Genomic DNA, 19,083 nt, shown 5'->3' with positions numbered 1-19,083 from the left:
TTTACTTTTTATGTTCTTTTTATGTATTTCTTTGATCACTAGTTAAATATCCCCCACACACCATACTTAAGGCTCTTTGGAGTAGTTCATGAACCTAAAAGATCAGATAATTAGGCATTTTGATCGTGTTCTTTGTTTCTTGCACCTCTAGCTTTAGAGGGCGAAGAGCCGAAGAAGGAAGACACCGCTTTGGAGGGAAACTACACATTACAGAGGAGATATTATTTAAATATTGCCATAAATTGGAAATTCTCAGCCAAACATGGAACACCACAATCACCCACGAAGGGGTAGTTATCCATTACCCATGCAAATAGCTTAATGAGGATGAAGATTTGTACGCCATGACTTTTGGCCAAACATCAGTAACATAAGTGACCAATATTTTTTTAGCCTATATATTAAGGTCTATCATGATCGCCAAGATTTTAGACTTGATCCAAAGACAACAAGACTTAATAATTAGGCATTTTTATGTAATTCTCATTGGCTCCATTGTAAAAAAAAATAAAAAAAAAAAATTGACTATGAATGAATCAATGGAGCCATGTATGTGGGGGCTCAATTTTTTTTTTTATATACCTATTGTATTATAAAAAATTACAAACTTCAATTTGTTTGATCGACCTGAGAACAACAAATTAAATAATAGAAGTTTTACAATCCCTTATAGAACTTTTTCTTTCTTCCATTTCTACATTGCAAAGTGATCAATTTATGTTCAGCAAGCTATCAATTTTTAGATGTTATTATTCTATATTGTTGTAATTTTTCTTTCTTCTATTCTGCAAGGTTTAATATATATTACTATTTTTGTTGGATTTTTATTTTGAGTAATCTTTAATTTCTATTTTTTTGTTATTAATTATTTTTGTGCTATTAAAACTATTATGTTAATAAATAAGTTATTTTCTCACGTTTTACCTAAGACCCAAATTTTGTGTTATTACTTTTTTAGTTATTTTCGCATGTTTTACTAAAACTAAAAAAAGCAAGAACGAGAAAATGACTTGTATCTAATGTGTTGAGATTTTTTTTAAAAGATGTAAGGAGAATATTGAATGTTACGAGATTAAACTGATGGTGAAAGCCAAAAAAAAAAAAAGAAGAAGCAAGGAACGAGAAAATGACTCATATCTAATGTGTTAAGATTTTTTTTAAAAGATGTAAGGAAAATACTGAATGTTACGACAGGAACACTAACGAAACCCACGAAATGAACTAATGTTAATTTGTTATTACTTTTTTATCCCCCACTCAATTCCTACTTTCCAATAACACCCTTGTATGGTAAGTTTTTCTCTGTTATCGTGAAATTCGTGAGTATGTATTTCGTATGATATAGCATAGCTCAAGATGTAATATAATCCTAGAGCATCGGAGCATTGATCCGTTATTTTCCCGATCCTCTTTCGAACTCCTCAACATTCATATATTCAGGGCCGGCTATGAGCATGTGCAAAGTGTGCTACATAGCCGGGCCTCCATTTTTTGGGGCCTCAACAAAAATTTATATGGTAGTAGGTCTCTACAAAAATATAAAAAAAATTAATTCATAAAAATAAAATAAGAACTCAATATTTTTTCGAATCTGTCTTTGTTAAAAAATAATTTGAAAGTTCCAGATAAAATTGCTAAGCTTAAGGAAAAAACATAAAATGAACAAAAAAAAAAAATACAATATGAAGTTTTGTTTGATGAGTTCACTTCAAAAACTGCTAGAAGTGAGGTGTTATTTTTACGTAGTTAAAATGTATTTTGTTGTTATTCATTAAAATATAAATATTTTATATGTTAGTTACAAGGATGACAATTTTTTATATTAATTAACGTTATTTAGAATTTAAATAAGGATTATTCTTTTTAAATTTTTTACATCTATTTTAATTAAGGCGTCTATTCTTAATATTCAAAGCCGGACCTCCAAATTGTCAGGACCGGCCCTACATATATTACTCCTATAAGTTATACATACAACTATAATTATTAAACTCCTAAAATATTTTATTAACTAGATGCAACATAATTTTCTTGAAACAAAGAACATAAAACAGAGCATTTAAATTTTTCACGCACTATTAGCTGATATATGTAAAATATGAGCGCTTGTTGAACATATGAAATGAAACTCACATCAAAAAATTCAAACCTTCAAAACAAAATTCAAAAAACACATTTCAAGTTCTTCATTCACAAATTCAAACAAAAAATTTCCCCCTTGTAACACATTAACTATAGTCTATACATGAAAAAAAAAATGGTAAAAAATCAAAATGGCACCATAAGCATGACAAAAAAATAAAAGACAAATGAAGCATATGAAAGTCACGAACCATTAAATTTCAACGCAAATATTGAGTTGTGACGCTTAGCTGTTTATGTCACGTACCTTATCATGTATCCATAAAAATCCAAAAAATTTAAACCATAAAATTTCATACATTTCAAGCTCTTCACTACATACAAAAACTTAGTATATAAACACATGAATTCGTATATGATGGTAAATAAATTTCAACTATTCCTACAACATTATCATCATTATTATCTATAGTGAGTGACTACTATAGTGATATGATATTGATACCTTATAGTGGACAACACTGCACGTAGCTCATAAAATTCAGTGTTATATTCAAACTTCACTTCATACCCGCGCACTAACACAATCATCTACTATTCATTTTTATATTCATTCATTTTTCTTGTCCCTACCCATTTTTATTTTTGTTTTGTTTTCACTTTCGGTATTTGGTATACTAAACTGTCTAATCTAATTCATAGATCAGTTAGTTATGCATTAAGTAATTTCAGCTCTCTTTCAATTACGGTTGTAAACAATCGAACCGTAATTTTTTTCTATCAAATTTAACGTCAATCACCATTAAACCAACTTACTATTGGTATTGGTACCTATTCATTTTTTATTATACAACATTTTTCTAACTATGTGACCGTTTTCAAAAAAGTTAGGAGAGAGAAAAACCAAACATAATCAGTTTTTTTTTTTTTTTAAGAATCTCTCAAACATAGTATTCATTCATAGTTGTTGTGTTGTGTTGAAGTATTTGTCTACTTGAGAACTTTGAAACAACAACACTTTTTCTCATTTGGGTATTTTTCAAAGTTGTTCAATTTTTTAGATCTACCCCTTTTTTTTTTGTACTATCAATTTCATATACTAAAAATACCAAAGTATGAAATACAGAAAAATTGTCTTGGGTTTTGGAAAAATACGATTTTGATTCAAACCCAAGTACCCTTTATGAACCCTTATATGTAATCTTGATTACCCTTTTGCTATCTTTAACCTTTCATGTGATTTTGGTTCCTTAATTTGAACACTAAACATTGTTCTGTTTTTGTTCTGTTTTGGTAACAGAGGATAAAATAGTGAGTGTTTTCTGAAAAGTTAAGAATCCAAAGTCATTTTCTTTAGACATTTTTTCACACAACACAAATTGAATAGCTTTTTGTTAAGGTGGCTTTTGAGAATGGAATTTATTCTTATTACGGTTCACGTTTTGAAACAAAACACAGTTGAGGTTTCAAAAGTTGAATGAAAGAGAAACAACAAGAAGGGTTTGTTCCTTTTTTGTTTGTTTTTTTAGTTTTTATGTAAAAAATAAAAAATTTAGAAGAAAAAAAAATCACAAAAAGTTTTTATTTTTATTATCATATTATAAAGGAAGAGTCTTGGCTTTAGCATGCAACTTGGCTCCTTGTAAAAGGGAGGAGCGTTTAAGAAAGAGAAGAATAACATTACCAAACCTTATACCAAATAGAATAATCAATCATGCAAGATATGAAGAAGCAACATAATCAGAATCAGAAGCAGAAGCAGCTTCTTAATGAAGAATCTAAGAAGAAGGAGCGTCACATTGTGACGTGGACTCAAGAGGTTTGAACTTTCAAACCTTATCATATAATATAAATTATTCTTTTTGTTTTATATATATTATTCTTTGGAGTTGTGTTGTGTTTCATTCTGATAAGTGTTTTGATTTTGTGAGTTGCAGGAGGATGATATACTTAGAGACCAAATTGGAATCCATGGAACTGAAAAGTATTGAATACTAAATTACTAATATACCCTTTTGATTATTGTTCATTTTGAGTTCATTAGTTACTACTAGTTTTTCATGATTATGTAAAGGCTAAAGGGATTTTGATTTCAATAACTCAATGCAGTTGGGCAATAATTGCTTCTAAATTCAAGGACAAAACAACAAGACAGTGTAGAAGAAGGTGAAGTTTTTGAAATTTTGATGATGATTCATTCAAGTTCAAGTTGTTATACTTTAAAGTTTAGATCATGAAGACTTTTATGGCTTTTGTTTTAATGTTATTTCTTTATCTGATGATTAAGTAACTTATGAATTACCAGATGGTACACTTATTTGAATTCTGATTTCAAGAAAGGTGGATGGTCACCAGAAGAAGACATGCTCTTGTGTGAGGTAAATTTTTCATCCTATGTTCCAATGTTTTACTTTCATACCATGTAGTTGCCATTGGATTTTTTTTGGTCTTAACTCTTTCGTCCTGGTAATCAGTGTTCTGCCGGAAGATAAGTAAAGTCTAACTAAGGATTGTTCTAATCAGGGTTCAAATTTGGTTACAGTTGATCGATTTGACACTGAAGTTTATTAACTGCTGCCGCTTATTTTATAATAGTGGCCTATATAACTTTTAAATATGAACTTCATCTTTTGCTTCTTTTTTTTTTCTTTCTGTCTTTACCCTCAGTAAGGGTAGGTTTCAAGCCATTGTGAACTTAGTGTGAGTTTGATTCTGTTATGACAAAACAAGTCATAATCAATTCTACACCGGAATCAATTTTGCCTCCTGCGAAAGTGAAACCAAACACACTTAAAAGGATATTAAGTGCTAGTCTAGTACCAATGAAAAGTCATTTGTTTTGCATCAAAAGCTACTCTAGTAAGACTTTTGTTACAAACAAAACTAACCCGAGTTCGATTCCTGGTGGGAACAATTCTTGGCCAGACTTTACTTACCTCGTGGCCGAACTTTGGATTACCAAGGCCCCTTCCCCTGGGAACCAAAGGGTTAATACCAAAAAAAAATCTACTCTAGTAAGACTTTTGTTACAAAGAAAACTAACTTCTAATTTCTTGCTATTATTATCTCTTTAGGCTCAAAAAATATTTGGCAATAGGTGGACAGAAATAGCAAAGGTGGTTTCAGGCAGGTAACAAAAATTTCATTATTTTCTTCACAAAATACCAAACAGACAAGTTTTTTTTTTAACAGTTATTCTGATTGAAATGATTCGATGATATGTATGCAGAACGGATAATGCTGTGAAAAACCGTTTCTCCACATTGTGCAAAAAGAGAGCTAAATATGAAGCCTTAGCAAAAGAGAACAACGTTTCATATACGAATTCAAATAACAAAAGGATTATTTTCCGAGATGCGGAATCAGAATCTGCAGTAGATTTTAAGAAGATGAGGTATGTTAAGGTAACAGATACAAAAATATATAAATTTTATATGAATAAGTGTTAACATGTCATTCACTTGCAATATAGGAGGTCACATATCCCTGATGATGCAGAAAAGATCAACTTTGCAGACAGATCACATAAACAAAATGAAACTTCAAGAGTACCATTGGCAGTTTTAGCTCAAAACTCTCATAGTGTCAACAACTTGCCGGACCAGAATCATGTCTGCAATGTGAAGTTTAATAATTATGGTAATAGTCTCTATCGAAAATTTTTAATCATGAAAGTTAACCCTTTCAGCTGTGAAATCGACAATAAGAAAGCGAGGAAACAATCACATTGGTCCCTAAATGTATTAGGCACTGTCACAATAGTCCCTGAATGTATTAAAATTACAAAACGTCATCAAGTGTTTTTTTTTATAAGCAAAGGAATTTATAAACTAAACATCCTCAAATATGTTAACTTGTTAAGCCAGAAATAATTTTGGACATTCCGTATGCAAATGCAGAAATATGTTAACATCATCAAGTGTAACTCTTGATTTCTTATGCAAATGCAGCACAAAACAAGATTCAAGGAACATTCCTTAAAAAGGATGATCCAAAGATAAGCGCATTGATGCAACAAGCCGAGCTACTAACTTCATTAGCTCTAAAAGTTGATGCAGAGAATATGGACCAAAGTCTTGAAAATGCATGGAAGGTGAGATTTGATTCAAAAACAAAAACCAAAGTATAGAATATATGTCAAGAATTTCAACATCAAAAGAACTACATCAAGTTTTAATGTTTCAGACAAATCTATATGAAAATCAGAAAAGCCATTGTTCACATACTTTTTTCGTATAAGTTTTAACATGTGTGTATTGATGCCAGATTCTTCAAGAGTTTATGAACCGAAACAAAGAATCAGATATTCCTGGATATAAGATTCCAGATTTACAGCTTGTAGATCTTAAAGACTTATTGGAAGACTTAAAGAATAGTAGTGAGGAAATCCAGCCATGTTGGAGGTACTTTAAGTTCATTGAAATTTGAAAATATAATAACTTTCATGATGGATATAGAAAATCTAATAGCTTCTGAATATATAATAGGTATATGGAATTATATGAAGACTCTCCAAGCAGTTCTGAACACAGTACAGGATCAACTATTCTGCCTCATTCTGCTGCTGAGAATTTGGAACACTCACTGCATCAAGATAATGGAACTGAACATAAATCTATCCAAATTGAAGATCAAAAGGGTGTTGGAGGATGTGATCAAGTGGTTCTTTCTAGTGTTACTTTGGATCAAGGTAAGATTATCAAATCTAGTGATAAAAAAATATCAATGTTTTAAGAACTAGACCAAACCGAACCGACTGGTTGAACTGGGAACAAACCAGTTCGGCAGTTGTTTGTTCCCTGTTACATTGCATTCTGGTTGAACCGAATTGAACTGGTTAAAATGCAGTCCTCGGTTGGTGCAACCGGTTTCATTTTTTTAATCTTATTTATTTATTTGTCATCTGGTTCAACTGTGGTTGGTTGAACCGATTGAACCTATTGAGCCATGACCCTGAGGTCAGACTGGTTCAATCTCAATTCGTCAGAATTACTAACTAGATATTAATCTTTTTGTAGAGGATATATTCTCATCTTGCGAGGAACAGATAAACAATGACGGCATTGTTGCTTCCTTATCAAGTACAGAGTTCAGTTCTCCTGTTCAAGTTACTCCTATGTTCAGATCCTTAGCTGCAGGAATTCCTAGTCCACAATTTTCAGAAAGTGTAAGTTACACAAGCACCTTGGACATCAAATAACTAAGTTCAACTGTGAGATTATAGCAGTAATAGTGATAAGTTCTCTGATTATACTAGTAATAATATGACAAATAATGGATATAACTAAACCTGTGTAGCATGAAAGTTGCAACAGTATTATCACTTGTTGAGAGGCATTCCAAGATTCGTTAGGTCATCCGCTATTGGGCTACTCAAATCATGCTCTAGATGTCCAGTCCTCGGCATGAGGGAGACATCCTAAACTTATAAGTCAGTTTTGTAAAGATGAGTTAAGCCCAAAATAAAAGCCTAATAATACTTCTAGTAGTTCTCAACACTTTTAGAAGATCAGCCTTAATAAGCATAAGGATTTTCAAAATAGTTTTTGTTATTAAATCAACTTCAGTAATAGTGGTGGGGATCCTTCAGCAATAATTGGTGTATTGAGCAAATTGATGCAGAAAAAATTTGGGTTGAAGTTTTTCATAATCATTTCATCATAAACTTGAGCTGGGATAGACAACAATAACACATAATATATCATGTAACTAAGACTAAATTCGAGCCTGTTTGGTTTGAGAAAACGTTTTCTGTTTTCATTTGTTGTTTTAACTTTTATTACAAAACCGACACTTCATTTGCACTGTTTCCAGTTATCAAAAAATTGTAAAGCAATTAGCTGAAACAAATTTATTTATTATTTATGTTAGTATTTTCTCCTTCATGGGAGTTTTTTTTAACTCCTTTAACTCTTTTACCCCTGACACTTCTTATTTTTATTTTTTCAGGAAAGGAACTTCCTTATGAAAACACTTGGAATGGATTCTCCTCCCCTCAACCCAATCGCCAACCCCCCGCAACCACCACTCTGCAGAAGAGCGCTCCTACAAAGTTAATAAATCTGAATATTTCATTCATATGAAATATAAAATATTTATGTCCTTTCTGAATCCTTCATTTCTCCCTACCCGCGACCATCTCGCTGGTTGATTCTTCTCTACCTGGTTTGAGAAAGATTGCAATTTTGTTCAGCCTAAAATTTTGATAGGCCTATCCTTCTCCCTTAGAATGTTAGGTACATTCTGAGAGGACCTTCAACATATTTAACAGTGTCTTTTTAATCCCCTTAGGATTGCACCAAAAATTTGCGTGCTTAGTGTGTCATTATTCTTTGGTTTGTTTTTCTTTGATAATGTTCTGGGTTTGTTTTTCTCCAATCCAGCATATGGTCTTGGTTTGTTTGTTTTTTTTGTACAGAGCCTGCTGCTGCGTGATACTAGTCGTCGTCGTCTTGAGTGTGTGTATACATCGGCAAGTCGCCAATCCTACTACATATAATGAATAGAGACATAGATAGAAGAAGAAAAAGAGTGTAAAAAGATTAGCCAGTGGCAAATATGATTCCTATTTGTTTGTTTTGGGTGTGCATAGGTTATAGAATAAATTATGCTTTTCCATTTTTTGATTCAGATGTACTGAAACATAGCTATAATTTGAGTGGAAATGCATTTTGGCTTTGGTGTCCAGAATGCAAATGTTGTTTCTCTTATATCTACATTTTATATCTATATCTATATATTGTATAAATTTTATTTTATTTTAAAACTCGGTATCCGGTCCAAGGACCGACTAATCCGAGGGGACCAATCCCACCGTCCACTTGCGGCGGGCCCATTTAAAGCCAAAGTTTTTTTAGCTATGTATGGACTAGCCCACCGAAATTGGCACTAGGGGGAATTGAACCTGAGACCTTGAGAGGAGCACACTCCAAAGTCTCGACACCACTGGGCCATAAAATACGCTCATAGCAAGCTTAGTCCATACAAAAAATGTCATTGTTGTTTTATCCTTAAAATCACAAAATTGGAGACTAAGCTTGATTATAAAGTACTTTATAGAGAATACAAATATATTTAACCTAACAAAGAAAAAGAAAAGAAAAGTAAAGTAAAAACAAGGATTTCTCAGCAGCGTAAGAAACAAACATGAACACATATTTTTCTTTTCTCAGAATATGAAATTAAAGTTTCAAGATTACTTACTCAAACATGTTTTCAAGAAGAGAAATGTAAAGAAAAAGTTTCCAAAAACACAAACCAACCAATTTATTGCAAGTTTGGAACTTATTCACAATTACAGAAGACACATCTCTCAACAATATGAGCTTCATTTTCATACCAGGAAGCAAAAAATCTTGACAAAGAAATATAAAGAATGCAGAAGTTGTGAACTGTACAACAAACCTCATATTCTCTGATCTGACAGAAGCATGCATGCAAACATTTCTCATTCTTTTCCTTCTCTCAGCTCTTAGGCACAGTTCCTTTGGAATGTGCTTTGCAGAAGATCAAGTTGTGAAGGAACTGCATTGTGATTTAGTAAGAATGATTAGTGCATAGATGGTGGTTGTGGTGGAAGACAGAAGACATAATAATGACTATGGCAAAAGCAATTAGTAAAAAGAGGGAGGGAACTTCCTACAAAATAAAGCACATTAGTTAGGTGTTAACTTTCTTAAGGGAAGGTACACTTGGACTAATTTGACCTCCACATTTCCACTCATTTGAGTAGCAGGTCTTACCTAAATAGATAAGCTGGTCAAACCTCATGGTTTTGATTTGGAAGTAATTATAACTAATTTAAAATAAGTAATGCTATTTAATTATTTATTTTTTGGGGAATATACAGTAAAATTGTTAATGTAGCTACAGCTTAAAGTACTACTCTTTCTTCTCAACCATAAACATGTCCCCCCGCCTTTATAAAAGTCAGCTTGGATATGGAGATCCAACCACTCAGATTTCATTGAATCATAAAATATTTTCTCTTAACCAAATGATTATACTCAAGTGATTAATGATTTCCCCCTAGGACAAATAGTTCGGGAGAAACCCGAGTTTAATTCCTGAGAAGAATAATTCTTGGTCAAATTTTACTCATCTCACAGCCAAACTCTCATTACAAGAGCCCCCTCCACTAAGAACCGGAGGGTTAACACACAAGAAAATATATTCTTTCTTTCCCTTAGCTTTTTTTAACCCTACTGACTGTTAAAGACACTTCAAAAATAATTTTATGATTAGATTATATTGTACTAGAAAACAATAAACAAGTTCTCCTTCACCTTAAGTACACTTTTACAGTATGAAGTTCTTGCATTTTGATTGTAAGCTGTAATGGAAGCAAAATAAACAGAACAAAGCATCAATTTGAAAGAACAAAATATCTGAAAGCAAACTAGTGCAAACAATTTTGTAAAGCCACTTTTAATTCTCACCTCACTGCTAATAATATTGGGATAGTCTGAAAATCATGTTTACATTGACTTTGCCTTAGTATGCTATAAAATTAAAACTGGTTGTTCTTACAATGCCCAGGAAACTAATACATTAGCACAACGAATAAGAAAATGAGGTCTAAACTTTTCACTTCTCAAAAGGGTTCTATCCAATTACAGTTACTAATATTCCTTTGTATATAAACCTAAATCTGGTTCATTGAACCTTCAAGGTTTTAGTGATATAACAATGGTTGAAGGACAAATTAAAATAGAATTGATGCTGAACTTCAAAATTGCTGCAGAGCGAATTATGTGGTTTTTCTCTTCTTCTGCAGTCTCTGCAACTTCTGCCACTTGAGGTAGATCTGGTATGATAATCCAGAGAATACCATAGTAACACACCCCCATTGCTTTGTTGAAAGGGGATTTCCACTTAATAGTGAAGATACGACAATGCTAACGAATTTGCGAGTGGTAGTGATGGTTGTGTTAGCCAAAGAGCCAAACCGGCTTATAGTCAAGAAGATGAAATTCTGTCCGACCGCACCACAACAACAATACAGAAAAATATCCCATGCTGCTTCTGGATGCTGTTTGCAAAAGTTAACTGCCTCATATCCACTCCCACTTGGCCATGCAAACATGTAAATCATATTGTATATGGTTCCCCATAAATTCATGCCCAACATAATATCCCAAGCACTTGTTTTTGGGTACCTGAGTAAGACAAACAAATCATTTGAAAGAGTAAACATTAAGACCGATGAATCTCTAATTTAGGACATTCGAAGAATCATTTGTCAAAAAGAAAGCCTAACAATGTTGAGATTTGAGAAGGCTAGATTCAAACACCCATGAAATCGAAACTCAAACAATTGACATGTGAGTGTAACTAACAACAGGAAATGATAAATCACAGGAGTATTGTTTGTGACTTCACTATCAAAATTAATTAGACAGTCCTAAGGACCATATCATCAGCCAGTAACATTACTGAGAAAGCCTGAAATTGTATGCAGTAGATTTGGGTTTTACATTTTTAGCTACCAATATTGAACGTATCTTCAATAATTGCATCTTACGACGTAACTAATAATAACATAAGTACATAATTTATTTATTTTTTGACAATAACATAAGTACATACTTCATAGCTGGATTAAAAGACAACACCTTAAAAAAGAAAACATTCCAAAAAAACTGTCCGTTCAGAAATTATTCAAATTAGGTGAAATTCATTTATATTGCACATAGATTACAACATATATGAAAATATAGTTTCTTATCTTTCATGCCATAAAGAAGAAAGTAGTAAAAGAAAAAGGAAATCAAGTAGTTTTGTAGTTTACATGCTATCTATAGACAGACTAGAATTGCTATATGCCAAATCAAAAGACAGAGCTTCTCTTGTATTACCTTGCTTTTAAGGAATCTTGGGTTGCATTAGTGAATCCATCGAAAGCAAGGTTCAAGAAACATAGACCATATCCAAGGGGTGCATTCGGATGTGCCAGCTTGCTGATAGTCTTTGAGCTAGTCTGTAATGCACAAATAAATAAAGATGAGCAAAGCAACATTCAAAGACCATGAAAATTTAGACAGGTGAGGCGTGTTATACTGAGAAATTCCTAACCTTTAGAAGTGCAAATGTTGAAACACCTCCAGCAACAAGGAAGGTACAGAGGTATTCTGGAATGGTGTATCTTATACCGTATACGAGTGAACCCATCAGCATAACTGCATTAAAGTGAATCGTTTGTTAGACATATAAGATTGGTTCACATAGTCAGGATAAAGTTTAAATATTTAAATGTTACACGAAAAAGTGGAAATAAAACTTTTCTATTATAATTTTCTGCCAAATGTTTATACATCAGAACCAGTCATAAACTACAGAAGTATCAAAGAAAACAAAACCACACAACTAGCCAGTTTTTTGCTTAAAATCTAAAGTTCCACTAATTTCGCTGGTTTTCCAAACTAGAGAAAATAAAATTCATCTGCAAGTTCGCCCATATACCCCTATAACCTAATCATGGCTAAAAAGGTTTGGCCATGCTTTACTTACTTCCTTTTTTGCTTTGGTACAAAGAAAGGATCTCAGCCAACCTTAAGTGACTTCTGGTAGTCGACCAGGCCGCTTTCTCCCAACCAAACTCCAAATTATCAGGGGCCCATTTCCCAGGGATAGAGGGTTAAGACAAAAACAATATCCCTCTTAACCCGAAGTATAGGAATAGCAAATATTGAAGCGTTTAAGCACAGAAACTAACTACATAATTCAACCATAAATGTAATATAACTAAGTAAATAGAATAAACCTCAGCTAATTTTCAATTGTGTCAAATTAAACTTCAAATAAAATGCAAGCTTTTTTGAGCATCAAGTGGGTTGTACTGACCTGGAATCATTTTTGAGGACTTTGCCAGCACCTGCATGTAGTAAAAAAGAACACCTATTTAGAAAAGCTCATTGTCTTATACTACTACATTTGAACAATAAGTCGCATAAAAATGCAGCTGCATGTAGGATGAAGTAAAAGTTGCTTCAACCTGTACACGCGATGTGTGGGTAGCTGTTGCATTCCCTAATGGTTCAATCAAGATAGAATAGCTTAACTCATTTTTTATGGCACTTTACCGTGTTCCTAGTTCCTACTCCAATAGTGAAACAATTTAAATACTCAAATGAATCCCACATTTATCTCAAATCTTTATACTTCTTATTCATTTTTATTTTTTTTTACTTGAGCAACCATAAGGAACCGTTCCTTATATACGAACAGTCCTTACATGTGGCAGTACCAAGTACCAACTTCAATGTCGAAACCAAAAGGACCAGTTTATAGCTCTAAAAATTTGCAATGACAAATCACAGGTAAAAGCAAAGTGAGCATAAAATCCAAGGAAATTAGACCATTTCCAATGGAGTACTGCTCAAATATGTGTCTAAGTGGACCACTTGTGTACAGATCACTTATTTATAATTTTATAGTATTAATACCTAATAAACATTCAATCCCTGCGGCCCAATAACGAGTCCTAAATAACGCCGGAGGGCCACACCATACATTATCAATATAATCACATAATAAGTCCAAAAATGTGCCTACATAAGGAATAGAGAGAGGGTGCATAACAAACACCCCCAAAGAGGTGGGTATTTAACTTGTTGCTAAACAGGGAAAGCAATCCCAATTGGGGATGCTGACTCAATAAGGCACTCCAGATGGAGCTGCATTTCTTTATCATATTTTATTTCGCACCATAGTTTTTCAACACAGTACCAATTCCTTGGTCAAGAAAACAACACAAAGTGCCAATTCAATTTTTTTTTGCAGACAATACCAGCCATGCTAAATATTATATAGTGAAACTCAAATAATATATTAAAATCCTATACCACATTAATCAAATCAAACATAATCTCTCAAAAGGGAACCACAATTAACAAACAAAGATACAATGTAAGAAACCATACCTGAGCAGGGTAACTAATATACTTCAATGCTTCAATTCCCATAGCAGGACCAATAGTATTAGTAATACCAGCACTCCAATAAGACCACCATGGAGCACCACCAGAATTTCCACCACCCCACAACTTTATCACTATACACAAACAACAAAAGTTACACATTAATAATTGCTAAGATAAAGAGTTTAGCCTTATAAATATAATCTCAAACTACGAGTTCAAATTCGTTCCGACAATCGTAAAATGGCCATTAGTGTCACTGATTAATACAAATTTTCAAAAAAAATAAAATTTGCAAAGATAAAGAAAACAAAAATGGAACAATTAGTAATTTCACTAATTTGATATATAGAATAAGAATCTTACTTATATATGACCAGATTAAACAAACCACGTTCTGTGCTAAGTTCAAAACCGCAAGGTGTTCAAATCTCTCACCGTTTGGACCAAATCGCTTCGTTGACCTGAAAACCAAATCACAGAGAGATCAATAACTACTTGCATTTCAAAATTCGCAACAAATTTTTTCAATTCGAACGTTGAAATCGATTCTGGAGATCAAATAAGCGATTATAAGAAGTGAAAATCTTACAGTGTTTCCTGAAGAATGCCTTGGTAGATATAAGCCGACCAGATTCCGGCGACGCAGAAGGCAAGCACTAGGATGCGGCGGAGACCTCCGCCGTGAGCTTCCATTTGAGCGCCGAGATTTTGCGGTTCGGTTTTTTTGGGGGGATTTGGGTTTTTTGTGAACCGGGATGGGTGAACCGGAACGGTGCGAAGATCGGAGAAGTGATGAATGAATAAATGAATGAAGTGGGAAAGTGTGAAGAGGGCGCCAAGTTAAGTAACGTGGGATATGACACGTGGAGTGGTTTGATTGGTGTTTGATACGCCATTGTGTTTTTTCATTGGATATGGAAACGCATGCCTTGTTTTCACGTTTTCAGTTGTTGCAATTTGCAAATCTGGTACTGTACCATTTTTTTTTAACACAAAATCTGATATAGTAACAGTATTACATTTTTTTTTTTGACACAGCAGTATTACATTTTAAAGAATAGAATATAGTTGGTTCAGTGGTGATTGGCGTTGAATTTGATAGGAGGGACCACGGTTCGATCCCCGCAACTGCGATTGGGAGGGGACTGAAACAATTTGATGTTAGAATTGACCCTCAAACCAAATTAAACTGGTGAATTGAAGTTTGTTAGTTTTACTTATTCACGTTAAAAGTGAAACATCACAACTAGGTTATTTTCCCTGCTTGCTGCAACTTTCATTTTTTACTGAAAAAAAAAATAACTAGGTTATTTGACAAAAAAAAATCAATTAAAATAATAGAATATCCAATGTAAAAATGTAAAATAATTTTATACGGTGTATATGATTACTAATTTCTATTTTTTTTAGTACTTTAGTGGCTACAAATGCATCCAAATGAATAAGTAACTAATTTTACATTTGAATTTACTTTTATGTAATGTAACTGAGATATGCATCATGAGAATTATTAATCTATATTTTAAATACATCTAATCTAAGTTAATATCTGTTCCGTGAATTTAATTCAATTGGTACGGACATCGCATATATTATATTGAAGTTGAGGTTCGAACCCTGAACATTTTACATATTTACTAAAATAAAATTTATAACCACTATACTACTAGAAAAAAAGTTAATATCCATTTATTTATTTCTTACTAAAAAATAATGTCAATGTCCCACGTTATAAACATGAGTGATGTTTCTTTGTTTGGTGTAACAAAACAAAAAACTAATGGAATACACAATGTGTTTTTTTTTTATTGAATACTCTTTTCGGTCCTTAATATAAGAGGAATATTTTTTTTTGAAGAAACTAAAATGGAATATATTAACACAATCAGTCTCCCCAGCACAAGGCGTACCGAGGTAGACTACACAAATTTACAATAGAGTTAAAAGAGATGCAATCAAAATCAAATCAAACAAGACCCAAACACAACAATGGACTAGACAACCAGCTATGGTAGTTTAAAGCTAACGTAATACTCGTCATCCTCAACCACCTAAAAGAGAAAAGCTTGATCTTATCCAATAAAAGATGATGTGTGTCTGTTGAGCCTTTGAATAATCGATGATTTCTCTCTGTCCATATCACCCAAGCACAAACGAGCCAAAGAAGCTGCATAAAGGACCGCCTCGCTCGAGATACACCTGCAGAAGCTGTAAACTGGGCAAAATGATCACGCAAAGAAGTAGCAACCACCGGAGAAATGTCAACCCAATCGCGAACTAAGTCCCATAGAGGTCCAACGAAGCTGCATGAGAGAAATAAATGATGGGCCGACTCAGCCATTCCGCAACCAAAAACACAAGTGTCAACTGTAGAAGATAAAACACCACGATTGACCAGGTTGGCTCTCGTGGGCAGTCTATCCCGCAATAAACGCCAAGCAAAAATGGACACCTTCAATGGAACCTGAGGGTGCCATATAAGGTTCTCCGCAGTATGCAAAGTAACTGAAGCCTGAGAAGTCAAAATCTGATAAGCTCCCCTGACAGTATAACCTGTGTCTGGATCTGGGCGCCACTGCCACCTATCCAAAGTCTGATCCTGCAAAGAAATGTCAAGAAGTAAAGTCTGACACTCCCCCACCAACTCCTCCTCCCACGCCCTCAACTGCCTCCGCCACTTCCACGCCTCTCCGCCTATCCCCCAACCTAAAGCATACATCTCTGCAACCGAAAGAGATTTGGTCTCTGCCAGCACAAAAAGACGCCCAAACCTCTCCCTCAACGAGACCCCATCCAACCAGGGATCGGTCCAAAACAAAGTATCAGAACCATCCCCCACCCTCCTCAAAACATGCTCCCCGAACCAACTACCTCCTGACTCACCCACACCCTCCCTAATACGCGCTAACTCCCTCCATCATACCGAACCTCTCTGACCACCCTCCCGAAGTCTACCGTCCTCAACCCCATACCGAGCTACCAAAACTCTATACCACAAACCCTCTCTGTCCACCAACAACCTCCAACACCACTTACCCAACAACGCTAAGTTAAACTCCCTCAACTGTCTAACCCCCAAACCTCCAAACTCCTTACGCAAACAAATGGATTTCCAACTAACCCAAGAGATTTTCCTAGAATCCTCACACCCCCCCCAAAAAAATTTAATGAAAAGAGATTCAATAGAGGAAATGATACCTGAGGGAGCTTTGAAGAAAGAAAGAGCGTAGACAGGTAACGATGTCAAGACAGACTTTAACAGAACCAGACGACCACCAAACGACAAGAAGCGACTTTTCCACCCAGACAATCTATTCTTTATGCGAGACAACACCGATTTCCAAAACACCAAGCGCCGCGGATCACCCCCAATCTGAAGACCCAGGTAAAGAAAAGGAATTTTTCCCACTTTGCAACACAGAGCAGAAGCAGCTTCGTCTAACCAGGACTCAGGAATATTAACGCCAACCAACATGCTCTTATTAAAATTCACCTTCAAGCCCGACATGGACTCAAAAAGCACTAACACAGCCCGAAGAGCCCGAACATTCGCCCAGCTTTTAACCCCCATCAAAAGAGTATCATCAGCAAACTGAAGATGCGATACCATAATCGACTCTTGTCCACCAATACTGTACCCTGTAAACAAATTACGCGCTACCATAGCTTCCATAAGCACATTAAGACCCTCAGCCGCCAGAAGAAAAAGGAAAGGTGAAAGCGGATCACCCTGCCGAAGCCCTCGCCTAAGAGGAAATTCATCAGTCGGACTACCATTAACTAACACAGAAGCTGTAGCCGTGCACACACACTCTCTAATCCACTTCCTCCACAAAGTTGGGAACGACATTCTCCCCATAACGTCATCAAGATACCCCCAGTCCACTGAATCATACGCTTTCTCAAAATCTACCTTGAACAACATAAGATCCTTTTTAGACTTACGCGCTTCATCCACTATCTCATTTGCAATTAGAATACCATCAAGGATTTGTCTGTTCTTCACAAAAGCAGTCTGGGCCTCAGAAATTACACTACCCATCACTTGGCGCAACCTATTAGCTAGAACCTTTGCCAGAATTTTGTAAAGGCTTCCCACAAGCGAAATAGGCCGAAAGTCATTCAACCGTTGGGGACTATCCGTTTTGGGGATCAGGGCAATGAAAGTGGAATTGATACCTTTAGTCAACCTGCCATTCCTATGAAAATCAAGAATGAAACGCAAAACGTCGCCCCGCAAATCGGCCCAGAAATCTTTTATAAAACCGAAATTAATGCCGTCGGGACCCGGGCTTTTATAACTATCACAATCCCACACAGCTTGTTTCACCTCATCCTCCGTAAAAGGTTTGATTAAACCACCAATCTCCACCTGGCTCAACCGCTTAAACTGAAGGTCGTCGACCCCAGGTCTCTCCACAATAGGAGCCTTAAAGTGAGACTCAAAATGCGAAAACACCGCCTGCCTAATCGGGATCACGCCTTCGAGCGTTACACCGTCAACCTGAATAACGGACAAAGCATTCCTTGGAATATTGTTTTTTAGATTTATTAAGAATAGTTTGTATCTAGTCTGTAATATATACTAGATACATTAGATTTTCAATAAATCTAAAAAATAAACTCCATCTTATATTAAATAAGGATCGGAGGGAGTAAACAATATTCACCCATTCAATTTGATAAAAGACATTGATGTTTAAATTTTAAATCGTAAAAAATAGAAATAGAATATGCGAATAAACTTATAGCATTCATGTTAATAACATAAAACTAAAAATTACATAAGACTATATATTTGACTATATTAAAGTGTATAAAATATTCATGTCTTCGGATATGTAGTGTTGATGACACCAAAGTCATTAATTAGATCAGCACTCTATCAAACTTAACCATTCAACCTGAAACAAATAAACTCGTACCAAGACGGGAAAACAAAATACAACGCCGAAAAATGAAAACAAACAACACCGCACACAAAATCACAAAAAATAAAAGAAAACTTAAAATCTTAATATTGTAGAAACCACACTTATTTAACTAAAATGGAAAGAAAAAATGACATGGAGAGGTGATT

The 19,083-nt window shown here is 34.4% G+C and overlaps 2 protein-coding genes across 2 annotated transcripts; one reads left to right on the top strand and one right to left on the bottom strand.

The window, feature by feature from the left end:
- Positions 1-2,934: 2,934 nt before the first annotated feature.
- On the top strand, positions 2,935-8,792 carry LOC123906273 (transcription factor MYB88). The gene is made up of 12 exons (XM_045956143.1): positions 2,935-3,901; positions 4,020-4,066; positions 4,192-4,248; positions 4,388-4,460; positions 5,157-5,212; positions 5,312-5,476; positions 5,555-5,721; positions 6,033-6,175; positions 6,349-6,485; positions 6,570-6,772; positions 7,101-7,249; positions 8,032-8,792. The coding sequence occupies exons 1-12, from the start codon at positions 3,797-3,799 to the stop codon at positions 8,137-8,139; spliced, it is 1,410 nt and encodes a 469-aa protein (XP_045812099.1). The 5' UTR covers positions 2,935-3,796; the 3' UTR covers positions 8,140-8,792.
- Positions 8,793-10,493: 1,701 nt separating this feature from the next.
- On the bottom strand, positions 10,494-14,823 carry LOC123906272 (UDP-galactose/UDP-glucose transporter 3). Its single transcript, XM_045956142.1, has 7 exons — positions 14,593-14,823; positions 14,367-14,464; positions 14,004-14,134; positions 12,925-12,955; positions 12,157-12,260; positions 11,940-12,061; positions 10,494-11,240 (listed from the first exon to the last, which is right to left on the bottom strand). Exons 1-7 carry the CDS (start codon positions 14,694-14,696, stop codon positions 10,832-10,834), a joined length of 999 nt encoding a protein of 332 aa, XP_045812098.1. The 5' UTR covers positions 14,697-14,823; the 3' UTR covers positions 10,494-10,831.
- Positions 14,824-19,083: the final 4,260 nt, after the last annotated feature.

This window comes from Trifolium pratense, linkage group LG2 (genome assembly GCF_020283565.1).
Source record: "Trifolium pratense cultivar HEN17-A07 linkage group LG2, ARS_RC_1.1, whole genome shotgun sequence".
Classification (NCBI taxonomy): domain Eukaryota; kingdom Viridiplantae; phylum Streptophyta; class Magnoliopsida; order Fabales; family Fabaceae; genus Trifolium; species Trifolium pratense.
Note: the sequence above shows the minus strand (reverse complement) of the source record. Positions and strands in the feature narration are given on the sequence as shown.

Bases quoted from the DNA above. Each gene is read 5' to 3' on its own strand.
- LOC123906273 (XM_045956143.1), top strand. From the start codon at position 3,797: ATGCAAGATATGAAGAAGCAACATAATCAGAATCAGAAGCAGAAGCAG. The intron at 4,067-4,191 runs GTATTGAATACT...AACTCAATGCAG, and splicing joins GGAATCCATGGAACTGAAAA to TTGGGCAATAATTGCTTCTA. The intron at 7,250-8,031 runs GTAAGTTACACA...TTATTTTTTCAG, and splicing joins GTCCACAATTTTCAGAAAGT to GAAAGGAACTTCCTTATGAA.
- LOC123906272 (XM_045956142.1), bottom strand. From the start codon at position 14,696: ATGGAAGCTCACGGCGGAGGTCTCCGCCGCATCCTAGTGCTTGCCTTC. The intron at 14,465-14,592 runs GTAAGATTTTCA...TTTGGTTTTCAG, and splicing joins GGCATTCTTCAGGAAACACT to GTCAACGAAGCGATTTGGTC. The intron at 12,261-12,924 runs GTCAGTACAACC...ACTTTAATGCAG, and splicing joins GTCCTCAAAAATGATTCCAG to TTATGCTGATGGGTTCACTC.